General features: G+C 40.5%; 1 protein-coding gene across 1 annotated transcript in view; it reads right to left on the bottom strand.

The window, feature by feature from the left end:
- Positions 1–15343, bottom strand: part of LOC139474804 (RING finger protein 17-like) — a 54063-nt gene that overhangs the window by 25284 nt on the left and 13436 nt on the right. The window contains exons 10-25 of the mRNA XM_071257929.1: positions 14578–14644; positions 12877–12925; positions 12170–12302; positions 10881–10952; positions 9988–10133; positions 9202–9291; positions 7608–7769; positions 6355–6520; positions 5732–5816; positions 4598–4669; positions 3799–3952; positions 3242–3357; positions 2673–2772; positions 1850–2025; positions 870–932; positions 322–379 (exon numbers count right to left, since the gene is read on the bottom strand). Coding sequence (XP_071114030.1) covers positions 322–379; positions 870–932; positions 1850–2025; positions 2673–2772; positions 3242–3357; positions 3799–3952; positions 4598–4669; positions 5732–5816; positions 6355–6520; positions 7608–7769; positions 9202–9291; positions 9988–10133; positions 10881–10952; positions 12170–12302; positions 12877–12925; positions 14578–14644 — 1709 coding nt within the window. The remainder of the gene's footprint in view (positions 1–321; positions 380–869; positions 933–1849; positions 2026–2672; positions 2773–3241; positions 3358–3798; positions 3953–4597; positions 4670–5731; positions 5817–6354; positions 6521–7607; positions 7770–9201; positions 9292–9987; positions 10134–10880; positions 10953–12169; positions 12303–12876; positions 12926–14577; positions 14645–15343) is intronic.

Here is a 15343-nt window from a genome sequence, read left to right as displayed (position 1 = left end):
CTCACAGATACATCAGTGTTCACATATCACACTAAATGATACACCAGTGTTCATGTGTCACACTCATTGATACATCAGGTTAACTTTATTTGACTAGTACATAAACAGATGCCATGTTAATGTGGGGAATTAGTTTACTTGCCTAAAGACAAGAGACTATATTAGATTTCCACACTTCAGATTTTCACCCAAACAATGTCTATATTCAATTTACAACACTGAAGAAACGTGAACTCCAACGAATAACCTGGACCTCAGGTGTCATGATTAATAGGTCTCAAAGTATCAAGCATTACAGTTAATAAGAAGAATGCATCTTACCCAGTATCTTCACCTGGAAAGACTGGAACGTTGTGAGGTCTGTCCACCACTCCAGGCCCTGAAACAGACACCCCAGAAATACTGGCCTGCTACTTGCTACGAGAAACTACCAAGACTTTCCTTGTATTCATGTCTCCAATCTGTTAGGATAAATAACCTGGACCCTTCACTTTGGGCATCTCAATCTCTCTCAACTTGGTACAGAATGTCTTTCTCATGTATGTAATGGAATTGAACGATTATGATTATATGCACGATGAATGTCATGCAATTATATTCAGGCTTAGAACGAAGCTCTGGTAGTGAATGGGTCTGACGTTCCTACAGTCTGGCCCCCACTGATGAAGGTTCATACTCCGATGAATTCACACAAAATGAAAGTCAATTCTTGAATAAATACATAAAATTTAAAATAAATCGTTTTAAGCCACTATTTGTAGATAAATGATTAACACCTGAGGCGTACAGAGAAACTAATTATCATTATATCAATCAAGGCAGAATCTCTTGATCTACCAACTGCGACACTTGGTGGGATGACAACTTACATCGGCCACCCAGCTGCCATCTGGATCTGCAGGCTCCACATCACTCAGCTCACACTGAACTGCCTGAAACACGGTACATCACTCTTAGTCAGCTACACTCAACAGGCTCCAATAACATGCATCCGCTCAAGCCATCGGTACATCATGCATCCTCTCAAGCCATCAGTATATCTTGCATCCTCTCAAGCTGACGGTACGTTATGCTCTCAAGCCATTGGTACATCATGCATTCTCTCAAGCCATCGGTACATTATGCATCCGCTCAAGCCATCGGTATATCATGCATTCTCTCAAGCCATCGGTATATCATGCATCCTCTCAAGCCATCGGTACATCATGCATTCTCTAAAGCCATCGGTACACCATGCATCCTCTCAAGCCATCGGTACATTATGCATCCTCTCAAGCCATAGGTACATCATGCATCCTCTCAAGCCATCGGTACATCATGCATCCTCTCAAGCCATCGGTACACCATGCATCCTCTCAAGCCATCGGTACATCATGCATTCTCTCAAGCCATCGGTATATCATGCATCCTCTCAAGCCATCGGTACATTATGCATCCGCTCAAGCCATCGGTATATCATGCATTCTCTCAAGCCATCGGTATATCATGCATTCTCTAAAGCCATCGGTACACCATGCATCCTCTCAAGCCATCGGTACACCATGCATCCTCTCAAGCCATCGGTACACCATGCATCCTCTCAAGCCATCGGTACACCATGCATCCTCTCAAGCCATCGGTACACCATGCATCCTCTCAAGCCATCGGTACATCATGCATTCTCTCAAGCCATCGGTATATCATGCATCTTCTCAAGCCATCAGTACATCAAGCATCCTCTCAAGCCATCGGTACATTATGCATCCTCTGAAACTATCAACATCATGCAACATAAGTTTCCACACAAAAACTTAAATCATGTGAGAATGTCACAGAAATGTTTCAAAATCTTATATGATGGAGTACCAACCAAGGGAGGTAACTTCAGGTGTCCATCCAGGATTTTCTTGATTCTCTGATACGGCACACGCTCGATATTGCCAAAATCCACATATTGCACATCCACCTGTTTTCCTCCTGGCAAGTCTATCACACGCGCCCGGTACCACAACTGGTCCGTCATGCTCTGCACCACACAGATCATGTCTGAAAAATAGGCCTTTGTGTAGTTGACTACCCATATACTACATGCACATGACACCAACACAGTAATCTGCATTAACACAAACGCCACACTCAGCAATATTCCAATATGAAAGCAGTCAGGACAATATGAGTCTGGACTAGACAATCTAGTGAATGACATCATGAGCATCAAACTACACAATTGGGATAAGATGACATGCATCAACCAAGTCAGCGATCATGACCTCCCAATCCTGTTAGTCACCTCTTGCTACAAACATGGGTTGTTGAAGACAAGTATCTGACCTTATCAACATAGACAAGAAGCACTAGGTCAGTGATTGGGGTTAACAAGAAATGGATCAGCTTCACACATCATACCCATGTGGGGGAATCAAACTTAGGTCTTCGGCATGACGTTCCAACACTTGAACAAAAGGCTAAAGTACCAGCCCTACAACACTAGGGAATTGTGTGGTCCAGTGTTCAACGACAACAATCATCAACCAAGTAACAACTGCTGCTAACAACATGGAGAGTGAGTGAGTGGGTGAGTATGGTTTTACGCCACTTTTAGCAATATTCCAGCAATATCACGGCGCGGGACACCAGAAATGGGCTTCACACATTGTACCACAACATGGAGAGAACACAGATTAATCACGAACCAACTTGAGGACAAAACACTGTGTAGAGGTCTGTTCCATCCGAATATGTGGTGCTCATCTCACTCATCAAGGCAGACAGGTACTCTGCCTCGTCACCAATCTGCAACACAGGTTCACATTGAATTTCTTTCTAAATCTACAAAAACCATCAATCAAAAAGTTTTATTTACTAAGTCATATGTGTATTATCAGTTTCTGTGTCTATTTGTTGTGAGTGTTATTCATTACATCAGGAACAAATTCTCTTTGTAGGGGCCAATTCATGACCACACAGGTTAACTATAGTAATATGAGAATCAGGCGTTCTTTAACTTTTAAGTGATATACTAGTATGGTTGCTAATAGCTGACAGACTGGGCCAGCCTAGCCAGTGGTGTACAGCTTGAGAAACAATCCACGCCAAGAAGAAACAAGGACACAGCATCAGCCTGGTCACACATCTCAAACACTTACATTCACATTAGTCGGGACATTTATATGAGAATGGGGCATGCTTCCATAAAGAACATATTCCTCGGACATTTGTCACAAGACGTGTCTGTACCAGCTCAAGTGTTAAGGGGACTTACTGGCTGCACACAGAAGCTAGACGGAACCCCCGAGTACGTCACCAGAGCTTCAAATGTTTCCCCTCGTTGTCGAGGTTCAGGCTTCATGAAGTCTCTTCCACGTACAGATGTGGACCCTGTACGAACATTCAAAGTCAGCTGGTTTGAAACAGACACTTTAATGCGAGTTTCTTTTAATGTCTGAGGAAAGCCCAAAGTGATGCATGTCACTTTGACCCACAAGCACATGTATGGGGCTGACAAACCTAGAAACAATCAGTGTGAATCTGGCATTCCAACTCACAATCATAAATTCCTGTCTATGAAACAGCCCAGAAAAGCAGTACCCCAGATGACTGGGACATCCAAACATTGGGATAGGAAGAGGGTATGGTATGTTTTTTTACTACCGAAGGCTGATAAGATTCACCAATGCACAGTGATACTAAAAAGATATTATGATACAATACAAGGTCCAAATACATTACCTTTTACATAAATTCCATTCTCTTCAACCTCGCAGGGCTATACAATTACCAGTGCATTATGCTGATGGTTTCACTTGTAACATATTGTACCTGATTTTGAAATTCTTTCTGATGACGTGACAAATCTGGCCAGTTCGAGAAAGACCAAGCTGTCTCGGAGGGAGATGGGTCTGTCATCTAGGATGTTGTCTATAGACGGTTTGTGGAGGTCTACTTGCAGCACGTTGCCCACCTCACGGATCACCTGACTCACAGATAGAAGGCCAACATCAACAGTCAATAAGCATGTTACCACACCATGCCAACATTAACAGAGACTGCCATATACATGGGAACTACCAAAGGTGATCAACACAGAGCTTCAGGTTTACATACTTATCGGTTTGCCTAATACCTTGAAAAAAAAGAGGCCTCCCTTACTTTAAGCAAAGGTCAATGGTCTCATGGCAATATAAGGCACTGACATTACAATGCGATACTTCTATGTTATCAAAATTGTAACACTTTAAATATGTTTGTAATGGCAACTATAACTGATCAAGAAAGAACCGAATGAGTGTTAGTTTGTTGTTTTAGGCCGCAATATTCCAGCTATATGACAGCGGTCTGTAAACAATTGAGTCTGGACCAGACAATTCAGTGATTGACATCATGAGCATGAATCCACGGAGCCTGACCGCCCGAACCTGTTAGTCGCCTCTTCCGACAAGCACAGTCGCCTGGTACGGCAAGCACGGTTTGCTGAAGGCCTATTCTACCCCAGCTCTTCACAGGTCCTGAATGAGTGACTCTTGAGTACTATTGGTTATGATAGCATGCTCGACTCACGCGTCAGGCAAGGGTAATTTTCAACCACTGACAAGGACAGTGCACATAATGAGCTACTCACATTCATCAACATAGGCTTATTGGCGATCATCGTCTGCATTGTACTGGCTGATTCCAGGCTCCATACACCATCCTGGCAAAACAGGAAAATGTTATCTCCCTTTCCTCATATCTGATCACACCACAACTTCAAGACACAATAAATTGATGATTAACACGGAACCCAGCAAATTTCCAGCTATGTGACACCATCTGTATATAATAGTCTGGACAATACAATACAGTGATTGACATCATGAGCATTAACCTACACAACTAGGATACAATGACAAGTTTGTTTGTTTGTTTGTTTGTTGTTTAACGCCGCACTCAGCAATATTCCATCTATTTGACGGCATTCTGTAAAATAATCAAGTCTGGACCAGACAATCCACTGATTGACATCATGAGCATCAATCCATGCAATTGGGATCTATGACATGCAATAACCAAGTCAGCGAGCCTGACCACCCGATCCCGTTAGTCGCCTTATACGACAAGCATTGTCGCCTTTTATGGCAAGAATGGGTTGCTGAAGACCTATTCTACCCCAGATCTTCACGGGTCAACAATGACATGCATCATCCTAGTAAATAAGACTGACCAACCGGCTTTAGTCCCTTCTTACAACAAGGATGGGTTCCTGAAAACCCAGATCTTCATGGTCACAATAAATTGAAAACAGTAATGGTCAGATAATCCGATTCCATATGACAGGACAAGGCTATTTTTTCAATTATTTTGGTCAATGAACTATCTTGTAATAGTTGTAGACTAGGACGAGATCTTGTACTGGTATTATTGATGCTCATTACAATCATGAAAGAACATCGTGGAATGGAATGGAGGAATGATACACAGGATAACAAAAAATGGTATCCTAACATGCCACTATGTAAAAATATCAATGAACTTGACGGGACTTTAAATGGTGACAACTTCTATTATTAGATTATTTATTTATGTACAAGACAAACATGTAATGTGATTATTAACCAGACACAAGTACAGTATAGGGAAGCATATACCCTTCCCAAATGGCAGAAGGGTATCGCATTAACTGCAATCTCAGCCAGCACGGTTTATTCTTCACATAACACCAGCTAAACAAGTGTGCACACAACAGACAAGTTAACAGAACAGAGATGCACAGTACCTTTTCTGCAGGTTCAATATCATGCAGAGCACATTCCATGAGGAATTCAGGGTGCTTCATAAACCTAGCTTCCATATTCTTTAATCTGAAAGTAAAGAGATTCCCCATGTTGGTGATTGTCTTCTTTCACTTCAATGAAAACATCAGTTTGACACAATGTGCCACCTTACAACCTGCTTGACAGCACTTTTAGGTTATTTGGTGAGAGATATCACAGAGACCAACACAGAACCTTGAATTTCATCATACAAGAGGGGGTGTGAAATGGGGTTTAACATTGTGTTCATGATTATTATCATATAGAGAACTGTACATGTGTGAGTGGATGTCGATACTAGTCCGGACTAAGGTCAGTTTCATAGTGCTGAGATACTATGCCCTAGTTGAACTGCTTGAGAAATTTACAACGATTAAAGCCACAGTGGAATACCCAAAGCCTATTGATATACAGGTAATAGCATATGCATATTTTTGTATATGTTATTAAAACAAACCAAAGTTATATTTTTAAAAGAGTAACAGCAAATTTACACACATTAAACTGGAAGTTTGAGAAATAGCTTCAAAATCCATTCCAACGAAGGTAGCAAGGTAAAATCTTCACCATAAGTATATCTACATACTTATCCATGGTGACCACTTCATGGTTGCCGAAGTCAAAGTACAGGACCTCCACATGTTTCTTGGTGACGACCTTCTTTTGATTGGTCTCGGTGGTTGTCATGACTGACAGGACACGGGCACGGTACCACTGCTTGTCCCCGGAGTACTGACACAGTACAAAGTCACCTACAAAACAACACTGAAGTCTTGTTTGTTTGTTGTTAAAGCCACACTCCAGTATATGACTGCGACCAAAAAACAATCTCGTCTAGTCCAGATAGTCCAGTGATCAGTATTTTGAACAACGATCCATGCTGTCAGGGTACGATGAGAACAAAGTCAACCAAGTCACTGAGTCTGACCACTCAATCCACTAAGCAGCTCATACTACCAGCATAGGATGCTGGCATGCAATTCTAACCCAACAGGGGCAGTCGGTTAGCCTAGAGGTTAAAGCGTTCGCTGGTTGTTGTTGTTTGTTCTTTTGTTGTTTAACACCTCACTCGGCAATATTCAAGCTATATGACGGCGGTCTGTAAATAATCGAGTCTGGACCAGACAATCCAGTGATTGTTATCATGAACATCAATCCACGCAATTGGAATCGATGACATGCATCAACGAAGTCAGCGAGCTTGACCACCCGATCCCGTTAGTCGCCTTTTACGAAAAGCATAGTCACCTTTTACGGCAAGCATGGGTTGCTGAAGACCTATTCTACCCCGGAATCTTCACGGGTCCGTTCGCTGGTCACAGTGAAAACCCAGGTTACGATTCCCAACATGGGTACAATGTGTGAAGCCCATTTCTGGTGTCACCTGCCGTGATAGTGCTGGAATATTGCTAGAAGCGGCGTAAAACCATACTCATTCACTCACTAACCCAACGGGGTACAACAATGATGTCTTCAAACTGACACAAACACCAACAGTTGAATAAACAGTCAGCAATATTTTCAATATTCCGGGAATATCACTAAGAATGAGTGTAAGCCGTCTTATACCACAGTCCACAATAATTCAGTGGTCTATCAATAATCAAGTCTGGACTAGACCACCCAGTGGTTGAGAGCATGAGCAACGATCTACACCATAGGGGCATAGTGACTCACTTTCCTCCAGGCCACACAGTGTAACCACACAATCCTCATCAGGTGTGAGTAAGGGATCGAGCTAAATTGGCTTGAAGAATACATGGACCCAATCAATACCAAACTAGTCAATCCTACAAATATCTAACTACCCGCTTTGGCAACCATACTGTCCAAACCAACCTTTCTTGACATCAGTTGGAATGTCCTTCTCTGTGGCCAGGCCTTTACACCAAGTCTTAAGGGCTTTGGACATCTTCACCAGTTTGGCATTGAGAGCACAACGTTGAACATAAAACTGACATGGGCTTCGGATATGAGTTACCAGCACATTCTCACAGTGACCTGACAATAGAAAGTGGGAAATATGGAACTGTTAAAATGTTTGTGTTTTTGTATGTCATTCAACACACACTCTGTAAGTAATCGCATCTGGACCGGAAATCCTATTATTGACATCATGAGCTTCGATCTATGCAATAGGGACGAGATGGCATGCATCAATCAAGATAGTGAGGCTGACCACCCAATCTCGATAGTAGACTCTTACGACAAGAATGGGTTGATGAAGACAAATTAACCCTGGATCTTCACAGGTCGTTAAAACGCATGGAAAAATAAGGGAAAAGTGTGATTACTCTGTGAGGTGAGGTGAGGTGAGGTGAAATGGTGTTTAACGTCACGTCCAAGATTATTGCACTTATATAGCGACGTGCATGTACGTGTGTGTGTGTTTGTGTGCCTGCTTGTACTAGTCCGGACTGATGCCGATTTATAGTGCTAGCTCAATGAGATACCATGCCGCAGTTTACCATGAATACCCCACTCAGACACAGTATACTGACTCCGAGCTGACCAGTCCTTGTTTTAGCCCCTTAATGCCGAGCGCCAGACAGGGTAACAACAAGTACCATCTTTTAACGTCTCTTGGTATGACGTGGCCGAGGATCGAACCCAGGACCTTCCACTCTCCGGGCAGACGCTCTACCACTAGACCATGGAGGCGGTCCGTGATTACTCTGTATAAAAGTGCAAGCATTCTAACAGTTTTGACAACATCAGATATTTGAAATATCTATCCAATACAAATATCTGAGACCTGATAGTAGGGAAGAAATGGGTCTTGTTACTACAAGTATGCCACAGGCCACTCACAAATATACTGACGCACCTTGTGAACACATATTCCAATTTTTCAAAAGCATGTGGCAAAAACGGCCACAAATATCAAATTAAGTTCTTCTTGGTATCTAGGCATGAGATTATCAAACATACAATGTCGTCATATGGGTTTGAATCTATCTATGTGTTTGGAGATGCACAAGAACATATCTATTCAATTTCAAGTTCAAGTTGAATATGTGTTTTCATTGTGCCCTTTGGAATTAAAGTGTGCCAAACAGAAGAAGAATAATGATCCATAAATGTTGTTCACCAAGGCTAGACAATAAGCAGTTGTAATTTTGAAACGTTTCACCCTTCTTTTTCATTGAGATTGATCACATCCTTTTTTCATTTCTGAAACCAACATCTATTTTGTTAATCATACTCTGCATTACATGTGTACACATGATCATTTCCAATTTGTTTGTCATGTTTATTTGTGGCCTAATTTATTAAACATTGTCACTGGATTTTACTGTTATCAAAATGAAAGTGCTAAGTGTGCCCTTCAGGGGACAAGGAACTTATTTTAACGATGGCATGACAATTATTACCATGCTACAGCCCTTAAAATACAAGGAAATTCAAATCCCAGTTAGCCATACATCCCTACCAGTCATTTTCTCACGACCTGGCACAGGTTTAAGGACGTATGTTGATTTCTTATTCCCATCTTCATCTTCTACAAGGATGTCTTGCTCATCTGAAATATGAACAAGTAAAAATTACTGTAAATTTCAAATAATGCATAAAAACAGACAGGCAGCTCCACAGCCACACTGACACCTTTGCATGTCTTACTTGTGTCCGAAATTAAGAGTAAAAGTCAAGGGGTCCTTGTCATCAACCTAATGCTGAATATTTAAGATTGATGAAATCCCTAGATTCAAATACCATAGTATTAAACCTCAAGGACCCCTCTTATGTCCGAACACAGTTTACCATGATGGCAAAGGGTATTCTCTTGCTTAACATTAGTTTTTTGTTTGTTTTTGTTGTTTAACACCGCAATCAGCATCAATTGGGATACAATGACATGCATCAACCAAGTCAGCGAGCCTGACCACCCGACCCCGTTGGTCGCATCTTACGACAAGCACAGTCGCCTTTTATGGCAAGCATTGGTTGTTGAAGACGTATTCTATCTTGGATCTTCTCGGGTATAGCAGTATAGCCTTTGGGAAGCAGCTCTGCATTGTAAATCTTTCATTAGGGACTGGTAGACTTTTAATAAGATGGTAACATTTTTGAGTTGCCAAAATCTTCCAGCCAGTTCATGACATCTACTTCCCATTTCTTGTATGATGAACTGGTGTAATGAACATAACATTTGAGTTTTGATATAACATCCTCCATATACTACCAAAAGACAAATGAATGTGACAAGCTTGAGGTCTACCTTCAATAATGACATCCTCGCCTGTATCAGTTACTGAAGTGACATCGGTGCCGGATGTCAGAGAGCTGCAGGAGACGACACTTGCCGTGTCGGTGTCATCATTCAGCACCTCCTCAGGGGCATCATTCAAAGTATGGAACATCACTCTAAAAAAGGTACAATACATCTATGTTATGTTGCTGAAGACCTATTGTACCCCGGATCTTCATAGGTCCAACTATTGGTAAGGGACAAACTGCACAGTGAATATCTGACCTTTAGATCCTAATAAGGTAACATTTTAAGCTACCGAATTGCACAGCGAATTGAGGCACAATAGAGAACTGTCAGGGCCACCAGCATCCTCAATGTTTGCTTGTTTGTTTATTGTTTAACCCTGCACTCCGCAATATTCCAGCTATATGACGACGGGCTGTAATTAATCGCATCTGGACCAGACAATACAGTGATTGACATTATGAGCATCGATCCACACAATTGGGATACGATGACATCCATCAACCAAGTTGGCGAGCCTGACCATCCCATCCCATTAGTCGCCTCTTACGACAAGCATAAGCGCCTTTTACAGCAAGGATAGGCTGCTGAAGACCTATTCTAACCCGAATCTTCACAGGTAACATCCTCAATGATTCTCAACAGTATAACAAGGAATATCAAAGTGACATCAACACTGAAACTGGCCTGAGCCGAATCATTTAATCAACCATTTAAGCAAAACGATAAAATGATGCAGTGGGAGTATGATCTCATAATTCGAGGCAACTATCGGGGCATTTTCACAATAGCATTAGAACTGTGACAATTACTAAGCTGTGCTCAATCACAATACTAAAAGAATTGCCCACTATACACAAGAAATCATGGTATATATACATTCAACACATGGTGACCTTTTAGGCACTTCTCCTTGCACAGAACCATAGTTCTTGAAGGATTTAAACAGCGAGTCTCCTCCTTCAAACCTGGAACAGAACATACAGAAAACAATAACCATTAAACTATGTCCATACTACCATTAAACTATGTCCATACTACCATTAAACTATGTCCATACTACCATTAAACTACGTCCATACTACCATCATCTACCATCAAACAAAAGAACAGGCCATACACACATAGGTTCATTTTGTTTATTTATTTTCATTGTTTGTTGTCTATCACCACAGTCAGACATATCCCAGCTATATCATGGTATTCTGTGTATAAACAAGGCTGGGCCAGACAAACCAGTGATTGACATTATGAACGACAACCCATGCCATCTCAAGATGAAGACACAATTAACCAAGTCATCTAGTCTGACAAATTAGTCACCGCTTACAACAACTAGAGTGTTGGGGACGCCAGTGACTGAGTGTCGTATACATAGTATGACATGAACACGAATATAATGTTACATTTATTACCGAAGATGTCTACATACAGAGATGAATTTTAGGGTTTACCTATATGGACAGCAAGTTGCTAACAGCAGAGGAACCACAATTTGTCAAATTAAGTCAACAATCGTCATTTCTAGTGTGACGTCATTCCAACCTCACGTCACAGTAAGATTCGATGACATCAATAATACAGCTCGGATGATGGAAACAATACACTGTTGTCTCGTGACATGATATGACCCCAGGGTACATATGATTTTTATGAACACGAATATGTTTGCCCTCATAGGTAATAAATATAATTATCACACCACCATGTCAGAATGATGAGATCTGATTGGTCTACGTGATCTTGATGAAACACTGTGTAACCCGCGTTGGAGGGTAATAAATTTCTCAGAGGGGGAATAAATCTTTTCTACACTGCCACAAGCACTACAGGTTGCATGTGTATATATTCAGAATATATACTTTATACCCCGCTTTTTCCCGAGCCAATAGATGTCACGTGACATAGCGAAAGCAAACCTCAGCTCAATCAAACAGCTGTTTTCTATCAACTTGGAATTTATTTGAATTATTTCACATCATATTAAAACATGTCGGTAAGATAAATTTGTTGTAGCAGGATCACTCAGGGTACATGGGGTTTTATGCGTCCCTTGTTAGGGTTTATACCACTCGCCTCCCATGTTCCCCTCATGATCCTGCTTCAACTAATAATATGCCTGTCATAACTACCTGTTTGTAAGCTAGCTTAATGTTTGCAAAAGGCACAATATGCTTGCACTCACCGTATCCCTGATTCCGACCCTGGATCAGAGCTGGACAAAACACACATCAAATCTTTGGCACGATTCAAACTGTCTAAAATGTCTTTGGCATTCAGGATCATTTCATTGTTATTGTTCATAATACGTTGGGCAGCTGCAACAAATGAACTGGAGACATTATCCCAACATGAACATAACACGTATACATCAAAAAGCTCGAAAGTGCTAATAATTCATAAATATCTTCACATTTGTCAATGTCATAAGAATATTTTTGACAAGCAGGATTATTTGTGTGGCCAGGGTGAACAATTTTGCCAGTTTCCAACAGTATTTAATTGTCAAACAAATTTAAGAGGACTCTTTTTGCGAATGGTGAATCATCTTGGTCAGTTTATACACAAAATACATGATATATGGTATTTCATGGGAACCTTTTTCATCATGTAGTGAGTGAGTATGGTTTTACGCCGCTTTTCGCAATATTCCAGCAACATCACGGCGGGGGGACACCAGAAATGGGCTTCACACATTATACCCATGTCGGGAATCGAACCCGGGTCTTCAGCGTGACGAGCAAACGCTTTAACCACTAGGCTACCCGACCGCCCTTTTCATCATGTAAGAATCTTTAGTTCACTATGAAGAAAAGTATTTGCATACATGTACTTATTCAAGGAAAGAAGCATTTCTCAGTCACATCAGTTTTGAATGAAAAATAAGTGTACCTTTTATAGATAAATCAAGCTTTCTCTTTTCATTCAGCATCTCTGCTTTCTGGAAAATGAACACTACGTTAAGCATTATGAAAGTACTGCAAATTTAAGCCCTGGGCTTAAGTATAGCTTTGCCAAGTTTAATTGAGTAATATTTTATCCAAACTTAAGCCCAGGGATTAAAAATGAAAAAGAACAAAAACATGATAGAAAGAAGGAATAATCCGAATATCCCAAGTTTAATGAGCGAGTGAGTTAAAATTTAACGTCATATTGGCAATATTTCAGTCATATCATGACAAACAACTTTAATGAAACAATACTCACAAATGGAATGAAATAGCACTACCTTAACATAAGACATGATTTTCTTTTTTAACTTGAAAAAAGAGCATGAGCAAGAAACATTTTCAAACATTAATTGACAGCTGTCAAACAATATCGTAGTTATCCGGGTCTGTCACATGCGTTTAAAATGTATCCGGAATATAACCAGTGTTACGTAACGGGTCTAAATTGCCTTGTAAATGTGGACCCCTAACAGCCCTTAACGTACAATGTTGGTGCTAATTGGCTATAAAGAAGCATGGTACAACACCTGTTGAACTTCCCGCAAAGGAAATTAATCACTTTTTCAATTTACCCTGGTAACTTAAGCCTATGGGCCTAAAAGCGTTTTATTTTTCTGTTTTAAGCCTATGAGCAAAATAACAAGGGACTTAAAAACATGCTGTCCCCGTACACATAAATATATATTTCAACTTGAAAAGTAACAAATAATTCTTAGCAGGGCTCGACTTAAGGAATTGGATTTAACTTGTACCAGGTGCATGTTGACTTGAAAAACTAGTTGCACCAGACAAACCAGGTTGCACCCTGTACCCATAAATGTATCAAAATTAGTAAGTAATTTGAAACATGCGCACATAATCTTGAAATTGCCACATGTTGATGATGTCTTGATCCAAAAAGCAAGATAAATTACACATAAAAATGGGGTTATTGATATGGTATGGTTACCAAGCCTAGAGGCATTGAATGTGTTCAATGTTGTGTGGACATGTAGGGATTAAATATAAATTTGAAAGATTGACATGCACTTGGTGCATGTAGGTGACAATATCAGGTTGCATTTTTTAATAAAGGGTTGCACTGGTACTGCGAGGTTTTGTCTTTGAGGAGAGGCTTGGATACCCCCACCATTTTGCATGCATGTGCAAAATACTCACACCAGGCTCTTGTAAGGATAAGACAACAAATACTCAGCTATTTTGTAATCTGATTTATCTTAGCAGAAATTATGCAGGTCCAAGGAATTCACAGTATCTGAAATTGTCTAAGGTTTACTAAATCGGTAAAAAAAACTGGTAACTTGAAGTATAAGGAAACACTGAAAATACTGTTACACATCCTGTAATATATAGATAATACCTCTGTACATTACTTTGCAACAAAATCTTTACACAATAGTGAATGGGTACGGTTAAAAACCACTTTGGACATTATGGCAGTTAAATCACGGCATGTCAGCTAAACCTGAGAGCAAAGCCTGAAGTGATGCAGGTCTCAGACATTTAGCACTTCGGTGAAACCAAAGAGTATGGGTACGGTGCTGACAAACCTAGAAACATAAATCTATACAATACCACATTATCAGAAAGGTGAAAGTTCAGCAGTGCTGAAAATTCCAATTCAGAGGTGACAGTAACTCACCATTTGTACAAGAGGAGCTACCCCATTCTGGTACACCGTGAACACCTCCTCCATCAGCTCAGCCTCCCTGTAACACACCAGAAACTGGGGAATACTGCCTATGAGCAACACACATAAACCTTAAATATTTGGCAGTTTGGCTAGGTCTGTAAGAATAGTGCCAATTTCTATTGCTGGATATACTCAGTAACTAAAGGTATATTCATCATATTTATTCTCTGTAACTGAAATCACTTCTCTGTAACTGAAATATGTTCTCTGCAACTAAAATGTTTTCTGTTACTGTAATCTATTCTCTGTAACATATCTATTTTCTGTAGCAGAAAAAGGTTCTCTAGATGTTCTCTAACTGATTTATTTGTTGTTTAACACCCCACGCAGCAATATTCCAGCTGGATGACGATGGTCTATAAATAATCGAGTCTGGACCAGACAATCCAGTAATTGATATCATGAGCATTGATCCACGCAGTTGGGAGAAGATGACATGCATCAACCAAGTCAGCGAGCCTGACCATCCAATCCCGTTAGATGCCTCTTACGACAAGCATAGGCACCTTTTATGGCAAGCATGGGTTGCTGAAGACCTATTCTAATCCGGACCTTCACTGGGTCATTTTCTCTAACTGAAATCTATTCTGTAACTAATCTACTCTTTCACTGAAATATGTTCTCTGAAACTGAAAATGTTCTCTGAAACTGAAATATGTTCTCTATAACTGAAACAACTTCTATACTGCTACTCAAAGAAGTCAGTTTTCTACAG

The sequence above is a fragment of the Haliotis cracherodii genome, unplaced genomic scaffold (assembly GCF_022045235.1).
Source record: "Haliotis cracherodii isolate W230 unplaced genomic scaffold, xgHalCrac1.p SCAF_3, whole genome shotgun sequence".
Classification (NCBI taxonomy): Eukaryota; Metazoa; Mollusca; class Gastropoda; order Lepetellida; family Haliotidae; genus Haliotis; species Haliotis cracherodii.
The sequence above is the reverse complement of the archived record's forward strand: the minus strand, read 5'-3'. Positions and strand labels throughout refer to the sequence as shown.